This window comes from Mastacembelus armatus, chromosome 22, assembly GCF_900324485.2.
Source record: "Mastacembelus armatus chromosome 22, fMasArm1.2, whole genome shotgun sequence".
NCBI lineage: Eukaryota > Metazoa > Chordata > Actinopteri > Synbranchiformes > Mastacembelidae > Mastacembelus > Mastacembelus armatus.
In genome coordinates this window covers 10189556-10204540 of record NC_046654.1, presented here as the reverse complement: position 1 = coordinate 10204540, position 14985 = coordinate 10189556, and the positions used below count along the sequence as shown (strand labels likewise).

The 14985-nt window shown below is 41.1% G+C and overlaps 1 protein-coding gene across 11 annotated transcripts in view; it reads right to left on the bottom strand.

Moving 5' to 3' along the window:
- Positions 1–14722, bottom strand: part of eml1 (EMAP like 1) — a 44979-nt gene extending 30257 nt beyond the window's left edge. For 7 of the 11 annotated variants that reach the window (XM_026305034.1, XM_026305116.1, XM_026305281.1 and 4 more), the window contains exon 1: positions 3649–4278. In XM_026305034.1, the coding sequence (XP_026160819.1) occupies positions 3649–3715 (67 nt within the window). In that variant the 5' untranslated portion in view covers positions 3716–4278. Of the gene's footprint in view, positions 1–3648; positions 4279–6849; positions 7307–9759; positions 9806–14465 lie in introns of those variants that run through there. The other 4 variants (XM_026305199.1, XM_026305440.1, XM_026305673.1 and 1 more) reach the window with 3 other exon arrangements.
- Positions 14723–14985: the final 263 nt, after the last annotated feature.

Genomic DNA, 14985 nt, shown 5'->3' with positions numbered 1-14985 from the left:
ATATTTTCCCTCAAGCTGAAAGGGGTAACACAACAATCTCTTTACATTTGTCACTTGAGGGGGCAATTTGGGTGAAGATTAACAATAATAATTAATAATAAATACATTTTAAAAATGCTTTATCATTACTATATATGTACTAAACTTTCAGTGTAGATTTTAAATTTAGGAAAACACAAGTCAGTGGGTCTTACTCCTTTGCCTCTCTGCCATGACTACTGTGGCAGGGTTTTAATCCTAATCCAGCTACACGTGCCATCATCAATCAGGGTTTGGACGGAGACACCTACAGATACACAGCCAAGAAGAGAAGGAGACTGGATGGAGCCATGTCACCTCTACTGTGAATCAAAATACCTCCAACAAACATCAAACAAGCCTGCGTCATTATTCATTTCCCTAGCTGTGCCCTGATGTTCCCCAAACTTTGCATCCCATCCATCTGTACTCTGTCTTCTCTCTGCCTCTACTTTCTGGTTGGAAAGAGTTTCTGTTTAGATGAATGTCTGGTTTTTCTAATTAAAGACATCCTTTCTTTTTCTGGTTTTTGTTCCTGTTCTCCATCTATCCACCACCCTCCCTTCGCCCTGTCCCTCTGCAGCCTTGCTGCCGGTCAAGAGAAGGCTTTGCCGGTCTGCCTGTGGAAGTTTGTGGAGCACAGTGTGGAGGAAAGGATGGTTGATCCAAATCTAAGCCGACATCATTAGCTCAAAAGGTAAATGGGTGAATCACATGAGTGAATGCATGAGAATGGATTTGTTAGGTTGGGTGTTAATGAGTTAAAGTGATGAAAATATTCACTTTCTTTCCCTTAAAAATGGACAGAAATCCAATCAGATATCAGGAAATGAGTAAATTCTATAAAAACAACAGAAATCTCATTAGTAGCTGCACAACTCAAACTAATTCAATGAAAACCATCCTCTTCTCCAGTCCCAGCTGGTTCTAAATGTGATTTAACTTGGAAATAAAGCTTCTCTAGGGGATTTACTTCTTCTATCAGCTGTAATCAAGGTGCATCTGTGTGTCAGATTATGCACTGCAGCTAATTTTCAGTTAGTCTGAGTTAGTCCCGACCTTCTGAGGACAAAACAGGCAGCCTGTCTGTGTGTTTCTGCAGTTTAGCTGACCGAGAGACAGCGAGAGCAAGAGGGGAAAGAATGACATCACTGACTTTTGCTTCCAGTGGATGCGGGATCAGCTGGACGGCAGCAACAGAGCAGCATGACGTCATTCTAGCCTACAGGCCCAACACACATACAAGCGCTGGTCCTTCATGACCGACAGATGTGTGCGCACACTCTTACTTACATACACACATCAGCTCTAACTTGGAAACACAGTTTAACTAATGCTCATCCAATTAAGCAATCTGTTGGAGCAGCGATCAAGGCGCTGCTGCCTTGCTGTGTTAAGTCTGTGTTAGATTTTGTGTGTGTGTGTAAAAGAAAGAGTGAGTGAAAACAGGGGGCTGGAGGTTGGAAAATCCCTGGCAGCAGCCCCTGATCATCGACTTTCTCATTGAGCGGGAACATAACATTGTAAAGAATTACAAACAACCTTGCGGTAAGACACCTCACAGCCCCCCCTGCCCCCCGGTTGCTGATCATGACATGGCAAGAAGAAGCACAAAGTGGAATATTAATAGAGTGAACTGTGTAAGTGCAGTCAGACCCATATATCACTGCTCTGACACTGACCTCCCGTCACCCGTCACCAATATACTGAGCCTTGGAGGCATCGTATATTGAGTATACTGCCGTGCTAAAATGCTGTACCTCCCACTACACTGTAATTTGTAGGATTTCTAAATAGTTGGGCATTTCCTCAGAAGAAGCCACAGAGCTTCTATTACTGTACAACCACTGCTACACCTGTTTTTCAGGTCAATCCAACCCACCAACCTCAGATGTTATCACTAACACTTTCAGCGCTTTGCTCATCACATAGGAATACAGCACATGAGTAGAAAAGAAACCATAAAATGGTTTCAATATAATATTTCCTTACACTGAATATCGGAAATCAACATGTATCTTGAACTCAGCTATTTTTTCTTTGTCTGCATTTCCTCCTTTGTGAATGCTATAAATCTACTGAGAGAAATCCATAAAGATAAAAGCCGAGAACTGGACTCACCTCATCAGTGATTCATAGAAGTAGTCACAGACCGAAAATCCATGGCAGAAGGTAACTCTATAAATCCACAACCATGATTTGCCCTGTTAGACAATTGTTCTCTTTTATCCCAAAGACTGCTAGTGCTTACACAGCGCAGTAAATATTATTGATTTTTTCATTATCCACCAATGGCAATTACGTTACTCCATGCTTCATCACTGATAGCTTACATTCCACCAACACACAGTACGTGCAGCACCTAAGTACACCCTGAAAAATGTTAGATGTATGATAAAAAATTTAAAAAAAAAACAATAGGATTGCCAAACTGAGGGGATAAAAGATGAAATTTTTGGTGTCTTATATCCTGCATATAGTAAATCTGACATTTTATCTTTGCTTAACTGGTTCAGTGAAGCATGAATCCTCATAAAAGCCTGATCTGAACTCTCTCTGCCACAGTAGTAGTCTCTTTTAGAGAGGCAGGTTATTGTGTAGGGGTTAATCCCCTTTGTGTGTGGGGGGCTTACTAGCTGTAGTTTGTCTGCAGTGATGGTATCACCCAGCTGAGCAACATGCTGAAGTAGAGCCTCAATCAAAAACAAAATATAATTTGAAAGAAAATATGCCATATAACATGTCGTACTGTGATACAAGTGTGTGTTACTGCAGAATACTGCAGAGAGTGCAGGATCATTTTGAGCATAGTTTAATATCATTTTATAATACGTGGTGGTAAAACTAGCATTTTCTGTTCATGAAGAACCTAACATTTCCAGGAAATAAATCCTGAACTGATGTCATACTGATGTGTCATGCTGCCCCCTCTCTCTTCCCTGAGTCACTCTCTCCCACCCATAACATTAGCAGCCTGAAGTATGGTTTCTCCCCCTGCCAGTGAATAAATTACTTTACGACAGCAAGCAGAAGATGAGTAATTCTGTCCTGTTCTGTCATTCCTGGTTTGTCTCATTCGTACTGATCCCACTCAACAGGGAAGAAAAACATTTTCACAACATACCCCTCATCACATTGAGCAGAACCAGAATAATCAGGGCAGCACTGTGAGAAAAGGACTGTTCCTCATCCTCCCTCCTTCTCTGTTTATTAGCTCTCTGTTGACATTATTCTGACCTTGACTCTAGAAACTTCCTTTTAAATATAAAGTGTGTTTTTCTGGAAATGTCTTCTTGAATAAAGGCTTCAACTCACAAATGCAATGTGCCTTCCTGTTTGGCAAAGTGGTAATCATGTGCTAAATCTGTTCTCTGTGTATTGGTTAATCTGTACTTAGAGGGCAGCCAGGTTTAAACAATGACCAAAAATGTTAAAGTCATGCACAGCAGCATAGCTTAAACTCCCTTTTCACTGAATCACTGAGAGCTGCAACACAGATACACACACAGACACACACACCTATACTTGGTGTCAAGTTTAGCCACAGTCAGCTGGTGACATGTCAGGTTCACAGAAAAGCACATGTAGCAGAAGGTAAGAAAGGGGTGTAAGAGGAAAGATGTGTTTTACCGTTGCAGAACTGCAGCAGTGATGAGGTGTCATACAAGCTGCTGTAGCTGGAAAACCCGTCCTCCATTCTCAAGCCCTGCTCTGTTCCTCTATGCTCCCTCTGTTATCCACCACTCCTTCGCTCTCCTCTCTCTCTCTCTCTCTCTCTCTCTCCCTCTCTGGTGACTCCCCTCCGTTAGTTTATCGTTCACTTGGCGTCCAGGGCGCTCCCTCCATTCACTCTGCACGGGTCAGGCTCCCTGAGTGAGTCACCATAGTAACCCATTCATTCTGATTTTGTCATGTGAACTCCAACTCCTCTTCTCTTCCTCTTATTTTGCCAGCCGCCTCTCACAAAAAAAAAAAAGAAGTCCTGAACTACAGCAGAAAACACTCCCTGCTCAAGAATGACTGCAGCGCAGACACCAACAGAAGTTAAGAGGCTCCTGATGGTTTTGTTTTCCTCTGTGCTCAGCCTCTCCTCCCTTCTCCTTCTTTATTCCCCTCCCTCTTTTCTCCTCTTGTCCTGCGTCTGTCTTCAGCAAAGGCAGCTGTGTGCTGTTATCTCTCACTGATCTAAAGCAGAAAAACAGCTTTAAGAGGGCTTGAGCTAAGAGCGCAGGGACTTACTCTGGATGTGTGTGTGCGTGTGTGTGTTTAGATAATGCTTGGGACAGCCCAGCCTTCTCCTGTCACCCAGTGTGGGCGAGTCAGAGCGCAGGGGGCTGGGCCTGACAGATAGATCCTCCTCCTTCTCTCAGTTAGGAAGAGAGGAGAGGAGAGACCAGGCCACGAGTGAAATGAAGAGGAGAGGATAGAAATGAATAGAGGAGGGAATAACAAAGGAGGAAAGGACGAGAGAAGAAGAAAATAGAGAAGAAGTGGAGGGAACAAGGGATGTTAGAGGAGTAGTACATACTGTATGGGAGGTGAAAAGAGGACAGAGGAAGGAGGAGAGAGGCTGGGAAAGAGGTGTAGAGGAGAAGAGAGGTTAAGGTAGAGTAGGAGAAGAAAGGAAGCTACAGTACAAAAGAAGACAGGAAAGGAGGAGCAGACAGGAGAAGAGAGGGGAAAGGAGAGATGATGAGAGGACAAAGTGGTGCAGGAGAAGAAATAAAGGTTCCAAACAACTAGGAAACCAAACCAGTGTTTAGTTACAAACACAACTGAAGGACTGTGGGAATTCACTGAGCAGTCGCCACCTTACACAGACACACACACACACACACATATATACTGTATGTGATGATATGGAGTCACATGGGGTACACCACAAGAAACTAACATCGCTCTGCAAGTGACACCGGACGTTCAGACATTGCCAGGGGTTTTCTACTTTAGCTAAACATGATTATCGCTGTCTGTCTTATCTGCCCCGCTGCAGACAGCACAGACACAGAGGGATCCGTAAAACAAGGACAAGCGCAGGAGAGAATGAAAGAGAGCAAGGGGATTGGGGAAAGACAGAAATAAATGGGATAGAGGGGGAGGGGTCAGAAGAGAAAAAAAGAAGAGCATGCTTGAGGAGGGTGTGGGGTTTGGAGAGAAGGTCCAAATTAAAAAGTGAGCAGGGTGGGTGTTTTCTGAGGAAAAAGGGGCATACCCTACAAAAAAAGGGGGGGGGGCAAAATTAGGTCCTTAACTAGAGGTTTTGTATGTGCATGTGAGGGAGGCCTCTTTGCATTATTTATAATTCAAGCTTAAGGGAAAAAATAATAAGCCTAAAGAAGCTGGAGTCTGTGGCCTATATTCATGTTGGAAACACTCCTCACTTTCTTGCCTAGATCACAAGACGGAGCCGACAAAATGACACAAAGGCAGGGATGCTCTAAGGACATCTGTGGGAGAAAACATGAAAGGAGGCGCTTGTTTCGCTTTGTGTTTTTATAGTAACCTAGCTGAGGTGATATGATCTGTGACTCAAGCTCTTTTTGTGCAGATATATGTCATAATATCCAGAATAGTTTCTAGTTCAGAGGTGGCCTGGGTAGATTGGATCTTTAACAGGAGGATAAAAGGGGATTAAGTGAAGCTTTTTTAAACAATGGATGAGCAAAACCTTGATCAGTTTACGGTTCAAGACGTCCATGTTGTTGATCTCAGAGCTGGAGACCTCTCACTCCCTCAGGAAAACACTGCACTCTGCTTCACTTATTATACAATAACATTAAGCCACCAATAGATCTACCAAGCTCAGTAGCAGACAGGATTACGTGACAAAACAAGGTGCTTTTTGTGGTGCAGTATAATGCCAGTGTTGAATTTGCAAAGTATAATAGATGTTTTGGGAAATCACAAGACTATTCCAATTTCAAAACACCCACAGAGTAAGATTAAGTGTTGACCTTTATACTAATTGTACACACTTGTACAGTGTATATTCTTATCTACAACTGCAATGTGTAAAATGGACACAGAAATTTGCATTTATATGCAAACAGTGTTAAGTTTTAACCACTACAAGACTAGAACCTCCAGTGTTTTGATCGAGATACAGAAAGGAATTCCATGTGAGACCCTTGCCCAGAGTACACGCACCACACTGTAAACATCCTTTGTGTTTATTTCTGAAGGCTGCGAGTCACAGAGTGTTTTGTCTAAGAGGTTCAGATTATTGTTAATCTCATTGTAGGGCAGATTTGGGAGAGATGTGGGACACGTTGGGTTTTAGTGTGTCTGTTCACGTGTGAGGAGGCAGCTAAAACTAGGGTTTAGTCTCCTCCCTATGGGACTCCAAACCCCACCTACAGCCCAGCGGGTGGCAGGTGGTGGAACACACACACAGACACACACAGACACACACAGACACACACCTCCCCATTGTTTCCACTTAGTCCAACCAAAAGTGAAGAGGGTGCACAGGCGCACACACACACACACAAAATAAACAGGATAGTGCTGTTCTGGGTGTGAGGATACCACACTTATACTAACAAATACTGTTTGTGTCCAGTCTAAAACATGCAGTCTAGTCAATATTACAAAGTGGACTAACCATGATCTAAAGTGAACAACTGAAAATGACATATTGGTCTTAAAGTGGCTATACCAACTATACCCAGCTATTATCAGTGAAAAAGCTTTCCTTACTGATTGTACACCACCTGATTAGTGGACAGGACAACCACAAAGTTAGCAACTAGCTGCTAACAGCTAAAGAGCCTGATATTTCTAACAGGAGATCAATAAACAGAGTTAAAGGAGAGTGAATGTTGGACTTACATTCTCCAGGTCGTCAGGGACAAGACTCCAAATGCAACATAATACTGGTGTGTATGGACTGGAGTGTAAATAAACAACTGACTGCTAACATGTTTACCATATCAACTAAAGAGGTGATAATGTATATGTGTGCTCACAATTTATTTCTAGTGCCCCCATGTGGCCAAAAGCAGCGCAATTCAAAATAGTTCCTTTTGTTTTACTAAAACTTTGGTTTGACCATATCTCACTCACATACTACATTGTTGGAAGAAACACACATCTGAGTGCTTGATGTAAATGTAAAACAATTAAGAAAGGAATGTATGACAAAAACAAAGGTTAAGCTGCAAAATCAGACGAGCCCTGTACAACCTGTAGGAGCCCATGGTTAGCCAGCTTACCATAATACATCTGGCAGGACATCAGTGTTGCTTAAGATCACATTAACAAGCCTTGGCATGATACCTCCTCTGCTTTCTCACCTGTTCTGCTGGCACTGGTTTTACACCCTTTGTTCTTTCGAGTCACCTGAAGGTCAAATTCAAACTGAACCAGTTTTCATTTCTTTTTTTCAGACAAAAACTGCTGATACTGTATTTTGTTCACAATCAACGTCAGTCAGTCAGTGGATCAGAATTATATACAATTAAATGCAAAGATGAGGAGGAAACAAGGTCAATCCTCTGCATGATCCAACCACCATCTGTGTGGCTGTCCTGCTTATTGTGCTGCTTTGTGCTTTACACCATCAGTAATCCAATCTGGAGACTTTAAGGATACCTATAAACACTGAATTTCAATAATCTGTCACTGCATACACACCTCAGACAATTTCTAAACTGCTGCGTGAAGGTGTGCTCCAAATGGTTAAACACTGGAATATGGAAATGGCACTAAGCCAGCTGCAAGATCAAAGACTTACAAGGCTCCCTAAAGGTTTCCGTCAAGACATACAAAATTAAGATATTGAAGTAACAAGGCATTAGCATGAGTAAAATCATAATGCATAACACTGAAAATGTGTATTTTACACTCAAGTAACTTGAACAATATGACTATTAAATCTAAAATGGAAATGTGGCAGCAGGTAACAAAGGTCACCCAACATGAGACTCTGCCAAGGTGATGAGAATGAGTCAACAGGAAAGAGTGAGCAGAATATCCCTATCATGAAACCTCTTTTATAGACACTGAACAAGCAACTGCATGTGTGACAATGTGTTATATCTATTGTATATTCTTAAATGTGTTTGAACATTTTTTTCTTCTATAAGAATACAATTTACATTTTAAGGTTTGATGGTTGATTAAACCAAGATCAATTCTCAAAACTGTGCCAGTGTGACATCTCATAACAGTAGCTGTGCTAGGAGAGACCAGACCAGCAGATGTAATATTGTGTGTGATTGACAAACCCGCTGTTTTTAATAACTATCTGGACAGCAGAGCAGAGGTAGAGGCAGGCACAGATAGACTGATGGTGAATGGAGAGAGTAAATCAACTGAGCGACTGTTGAAAATACATCATTTCCCACCTTGTTTCTAATCCTTGACAGTGTGAGCATCAAATCCGGATTAAAACACATCTCATGACACTGAACTGTGAATGCTTTTACCCTGATTTTGTACATTATAAGCTTAAAGAAATGAAAGTAAAAGAGACTGCCTACATGAAACAGCTCTGTGCGATTTCAGCTGATGCTCCATTCATCAAGGTCTACGTGTGTGTGTAAAACAGAGAGAAATTGTTTAGTTTAACCCAGCAAGATCACATTGAAGAAGGCCTTTATTCAAAGTTTCTGTCATCATGAATTATGTGGTGGAAATGTGACCTAGTTTCAATGTCGGGGGGGGGGGATCCAACAGTGATAACATTTTGTTCACAGCTTTGATTCAGGGAGACCAGAAATGCTATACTGAATATAATACAAGGATCCTTGAGGCATCAGAAACACTAAACAGTAAACTTGAATTTACAACATAACACTGCACACAATCTCTGACTTGTTGTAGCAAGAGCTTACAGCGATTGCAATATATGTTGATGTTTAGCAGTTATACTGTTTAACATGTTCACAACCTTATTTAAAAGTGTTGGCATGGCAACATTTGATAATTAACACTAAACATCCCTCAGACGAAGCCGTTGTTATTTTTGAAGACATTCTGTTATAAACGAAAGTACTGGGAAAATGAAACACTTGACCTGATGACGGTGCTAGATGAAAAGGAGGTGTTCACCCTAAGGGGGACATAAACATCTGCACCACATTTCATAGTAAATCCAGCAAAACATCACTGAGACATTTTAGTGTTTACAACAAATATCAACCTCATGGTGGAGCTAAAGGAAAAGTTAGGAAATCACCAAGTCAGCAGGATTCATCCCAAAGATCATCCCAAATGTCTGTCCAGAGTTTATCATTTAGAGTTAAAAACCAACAGACTGACTGACATGTCCTTTACCACTGCTAATGTGGCCAAAGTGTCCAATGTAGAATATTTTACTGTATCAATATTTTGTTATTTTATATATCTATTGTACCAAACTCTGCATAAAAGTATGTAAGTGGTAACTAATGTATTGCATAGCAAATTTCCCATGATATCAGTGTACAGAAACAAAGCCAAAGGATGAAAGCACACTCTGCAGCACACAGTTGTGGGTTGCACAAGCAGCAGCAATATGCCAAATAATGATGTTATGATTCAAAACTAGGTCACCACTTGTGTTTTTAGTGCAATGTTTTGGTCATGGGCTCTAATAGCATTATGCATGTAGAAATCTGCTGCCAAACTGTAATATCTACAGACCCACATTTAAGATTTTTAGAGAAAGAAGGAGTTGTGGGAAAATATTTTGTGTCTGTAACAATTTCATGAATAAACTAAATCACATTTTTAATTTTTTTTTTTATCAATACTTACCCTTCTCACCCCATCAGTGAATCAGTTTGTGTATTCAGCAACAGCACTGTACGAGTAGAAAGGAGCTGGTTAATGCTGGTCAGCAAATAAATGACAGTAAATACAGGCTGATCTGGTCCTGCAGCTACATCCAGGTAATTGTAAGTGAAACAAGACTATGGTCAGTGGATTCAAGGTGACACTTACTGGCTTACAGGGTTAAAAGACAACTTCTCCCATCCCCTGATAAGGTTTTATGGGTGTCATATAAAGGCATACTTTATGGGAGAGAGGCAGGGATGGTGCACCTGTGTTGAAGAGGAAAATCTGCTGTAAATAGCTCCAAAGCAGCGTTACATGTCCCACTAATGCTCCTCTATCCTGTGTGGCTGTAAACACATATAGACCTCACAGATCAAATAGCACTGCAGAAATAGGGATAAAACCATGTCTTGCACATTATGATATACTGTTCATCGCTAACATCCTGTCTGGATTGTCTGACATAAATAATCTGACTTGATGTGTGTGCTGATTGGAGGGGGCAGGGGATGACTAGCTAAAGAGGATGAATAAAAACCTTTAAATGAATTTCATCTACTTAATGCAAGTGAATCCTTGATCCATATGTAAACTTAAGTTCAGTTTACAGTGTATGATCCAGAAGATTTTTCCAAAACCAACTCCCTCGCCCTCTGTCTCTATCAAGTCAAGTCAATTTTATTTCTGTAGCCCAAAATCACAAATCATGTATTGGTCTGAAAAGGCTTCAGAATCTGTACAGCCTACAACACACCCTATATTTAGACCCTGAATTTGGCTGAGGTAACACTACTTCAATCTTTATTTTTTTTTTTTTAACTGGAAGATCAGGCAAGTAAGGCAAACGAGGACTGTTAGTTTCAGGATGGAGTGGGTAGAAATGCAATAGATATTGTATAAGTGCAGAGAACAGGATTACATTTTCAGCGCGCACACAGGGAATCGCTTCGAGAGGGACGGGATGAACAGGGAGGCAGAATGGGGCACAGAAAAAAAAACTACATGGACAGAAAGACGAATACTGAAAGATATGAAGAATACAACCCTAAAGGGAACTTTCTACATTATTCTGCACAACATATATGACACTCATAACATCCTGACACTATGTTAAACCATATTATGGTCATTACCTGAGATTTCATTGCTTCTGTGCCAACCTTTGATACCTCTTCCCGCCTCCTCCTGCACTGCCTGACCTCCTCACCTTCACACTAATGATACCATGGAAGTGGGAAGAAGGGCTATAAACTAAACTGACTCCTCTACATCTAATCTATATGTTAATGAGGCATAACTTGGACACAGAAGTAGAACAGGATTGGTGTAATTCAGTGGACTACATCTTATGGAAATCTACTAATGTGACTGTCATTGAGTGAGGCCATTAAAAAGCAGAAAACACCACTTTGTGGGTCAGTAAGAGACGCTGTAATCTGCAAACCGCTACCACAGTAAAAATGATCTGTTTATCCAAAGGATGGCAATCTAAACCCACGTCATCAGTACTACAAAAATCCAACAGTGTTATGGTGTGTGTTATAGAGTGTACAGGGCTGTGTGTTCTCTCAAGCAATGACAACATTAATCACATCTGACTTGGCTGCAGAAACATCCACGTATACCCTTCCCCCCATTTCCTGAACAGCCAAGAACTCTGCTCTTTCTCTCTCTGCCTCTGTGAAAGCCTACACACAGACATACACTGCATCTATGTCTACATATATAAAAATAAATATATAAGATGACCATCTGTGAAAATGCACACCCCTACAGCACTATAGCACATACTGTAATGTTATTTTTTTACTAGCTTTCCGTGCACCACCACTGTTTTATGCTATAATTTTTCATAGGTCTAGTCTTTAAACTTAATGGTATTTTTACTATTTCATTATAGCAGAATAAATAAACATCTCCTCTTACACTTGCTGGTTCCTCTCATTCAATTCAAAGTCAGAGCAACTCAGCCCTTCAATCAATAAAGCCTAAAATAAACTCTACTGAGGAAATCTGGCATCTGCAGCTGCAGTTTACTCTAATGCATATGCTGTGGAGTGCACGCTCCTCCCTCTATGTCTCAAATCTACACACACACACACAAAGCTGCAAGTGACTGTGCTCAAACCTGTGTGACAAATGACCCATTTCAAGTGAGTTTGTTAAAATGAGAAATAGGTTTCACATCATCAAAGCTACATGTCCTCATATTCAGGGCACAGATGGGGGGCTGACGTCAGTGAGCCATGACGCTGTCTTCATCTCTCATCTACACACTGACTCCAGCATTCCCACACACACACACACACACACACACACACACACACACACACACACACACACACACACACACACACACACACACACACACACACACACACACACACACACACACACACACACACACACACACACACACACACGTCTGCATGTGCAGCATGAGTATTGGAGGTTGTAGTAACTGGATGGGATGCTGATGCTTTTCTATCAAATAAAGACTTGTCAGCCCCCATTGAGGCCCCCATAAGTCTCAGTTACATGACACAACGCAGCCAAAGCTGCATTTCATTTTTCACCAAATAAATCTGGGAGACACCCACTGCCTCACTCTCCACCCCTTCATCCCTGCTTACCCTGCCTGTTTCTATACCTCCTGTCTTCCCTACTCTCCTTTCTTTTTCATTGCTTCTCTTTTGTCATATATAATTTTCTCAACTTTAATACCTCATCTTCTTTGGTATCCACATCCTCATTTTCATCTTTTTTCCTATTTAAGTTCTCACTTTTCATGCCACTCTGATTTTCATTTACTGAATGATCAGTACCACAGTTCACAAAATATGCCCAAACTGCCACCTGTAGGACGCTCGTTGAATTGCAGCAGATTATTTTATCTTAGGCCTGAATATTAGTTTTGGGCACTGAAACAGCAAAATCACAAGTAGATAGATCATAAATCTTCAATACCAACTATTAAAAACAAGATATTTCACACATTTGTATAATTAATACAAAACAGTTTGAATCAAGATACAGTACAACATTATGTCATCACACTAAGTGTACTAATAGTATTTTTGGGGACATAAATGCATTATGCTTAAGGGCATCTTTTCAGTGAAAATGAAGCTGAAACATTCCTATCTGACTTTCTCTAACTACTAGACTACTTTTCTTAACTGTTTATTTCTACCAGTGCTGTTTCCTATTAACACTGTTTCCTTCAGATAACATCTTCACTCCCACATATCCTTGGTGGGTCCACCAGTAAACTATCATCTGGCACTCAAATATCTGTTGTTACAATTCGACAGCACTGTTTAACTTACATAATACAATTTTTAGTACAGTTTAAAATTTTAAGGGGTTAGGGTTATAAAAGAAAAGGTTTTTAAATGTACCAAATGAGTAAATGACAAACGGTTTGAAATAGGTCTGAATTTTGATTTCTTCCATTGTTATATTGGATTACATGTGAAATTATAGTGGCTACAACATGATTTTATTAAACTGTGGAATCAACATGACACAAAAAAAGAAGCTGCACTGATGTAAAATGTTTTAGCGTTAGTGAAAGAATCACAGTAATTTAGTTTATCAAGTCATTTCCTGACAAATGCATCATGAAAATGGAGGTGGGGTCAGAGGGTGGCTAAGATGCCCATCATATAGTTGTTGCCATGGCTCTGGTTTATGCAAATGACAACATTAAACGGCTCTCATACCGTTTAGCCATGTTTAATTATACTGAAGATGGGAATCATGCATGGATTGAGCTGGAGAAAGGAAGGAAAGGGAAGGACGGATACACAAAAAAGAGGAGATAAAAGCAGGGAGGAATGATAGAAGTGAGCTAGAAGGAGAACTTAAGAGCATCAAGCACAAGTGAGTGACTGAGTAAAACAACAAGTGATTTCTATGCATGACGGATTGATGATCCACAAGGACTGATTGTTTCTGTTGGTGTGACAGCCAGGCGGTAGTAGGGCTGCAGCCCCTCTCTCAGCTTGGCTACACTTGCTGGAAATGACCTTTCACTTAATTCTTTGCTCCCACACTCACCCACTCATCCACTCACCCACCCACACACACACACACACACACACACACAAGTAGACACCTGCACATACACGCATCCTTATCATTTGTCCCCATAGTGCTGAAACAGGCAGATCACATGTAGCAGGGTTGTATTCACAAATCTTTCTTACAGGAGCACTGGATCCAGCCTGTTATGAATCTCCTACCTCCTTCCAACCTGGGCCTCTTTCTCTACGATCTCTATCCTCTTTTTCCCCTCTGTACATATCTCAGGTTCTAACTTCTGCAATGTCATTCTACATTATTTTGATGAAACCAGAGGGAAACTGCTCCATGACTCCATATAAGCATGATTCCATATAAGGGCCCAAACTAAACCAGCTCCGCTTTGCAGCTGAATACTTGCTGGGTGAGCTGTCCCAGTAGAGGGGGGGGGGGTTGACTGTAACAAGACAGGCCAGGGCAGACCCCCTCTCTCAAACATACACACAATGACTGAAACCACATACACACATGCACATGTTGAAATCTACACGCAATATACACACATGCATAGACTCATACACACGTCATATATCTCTCTTAACTACATGCACGTGCATATGTACACTCCCATAAATCATGCAGACTGTGTTTTCTCTTACCCATAGGTAGCCCCTCGCAGTCAGACATGGCCACAGAGTGAAGGGGATCGGCACAGTGTCTTTCCTGTCAGCTGAGTTCCTGCAGCCTGTTGTTTCCCCTGTATCTGTGCCTCCTTGTTTGTACTACTCGGGTCAAACTCTCTGTTTTAGTCTATTAGTTGTAAGTCTCTCTCTCTCTGTTTAGCTTTCTTACTTTACTTTCTATCTCTTGGACTCCCCTTTCTCTCTTCCTCTCAACAATCTGATCAGTGGCCAGAAGACATGCCCATCAAATATCATACACTTTGCGATTGGACACTAAATTTGTAACTAGTAACCCCCCCTGGGGATACTGTTTCTCTTAGATATGGCAGGCCTTTTTGGATATGATTTCATGGAGTTTCTCACATATCTAAAACATAGATAGATAGAAAAAGATAGATCACTTTTTTCCCCAGATAACGAAACAAACAATCAAACAAGAAGAGCAAACCTTCTTCTTATAAAATCATTGTGAATATTTTCAGAACCACATTTGTTT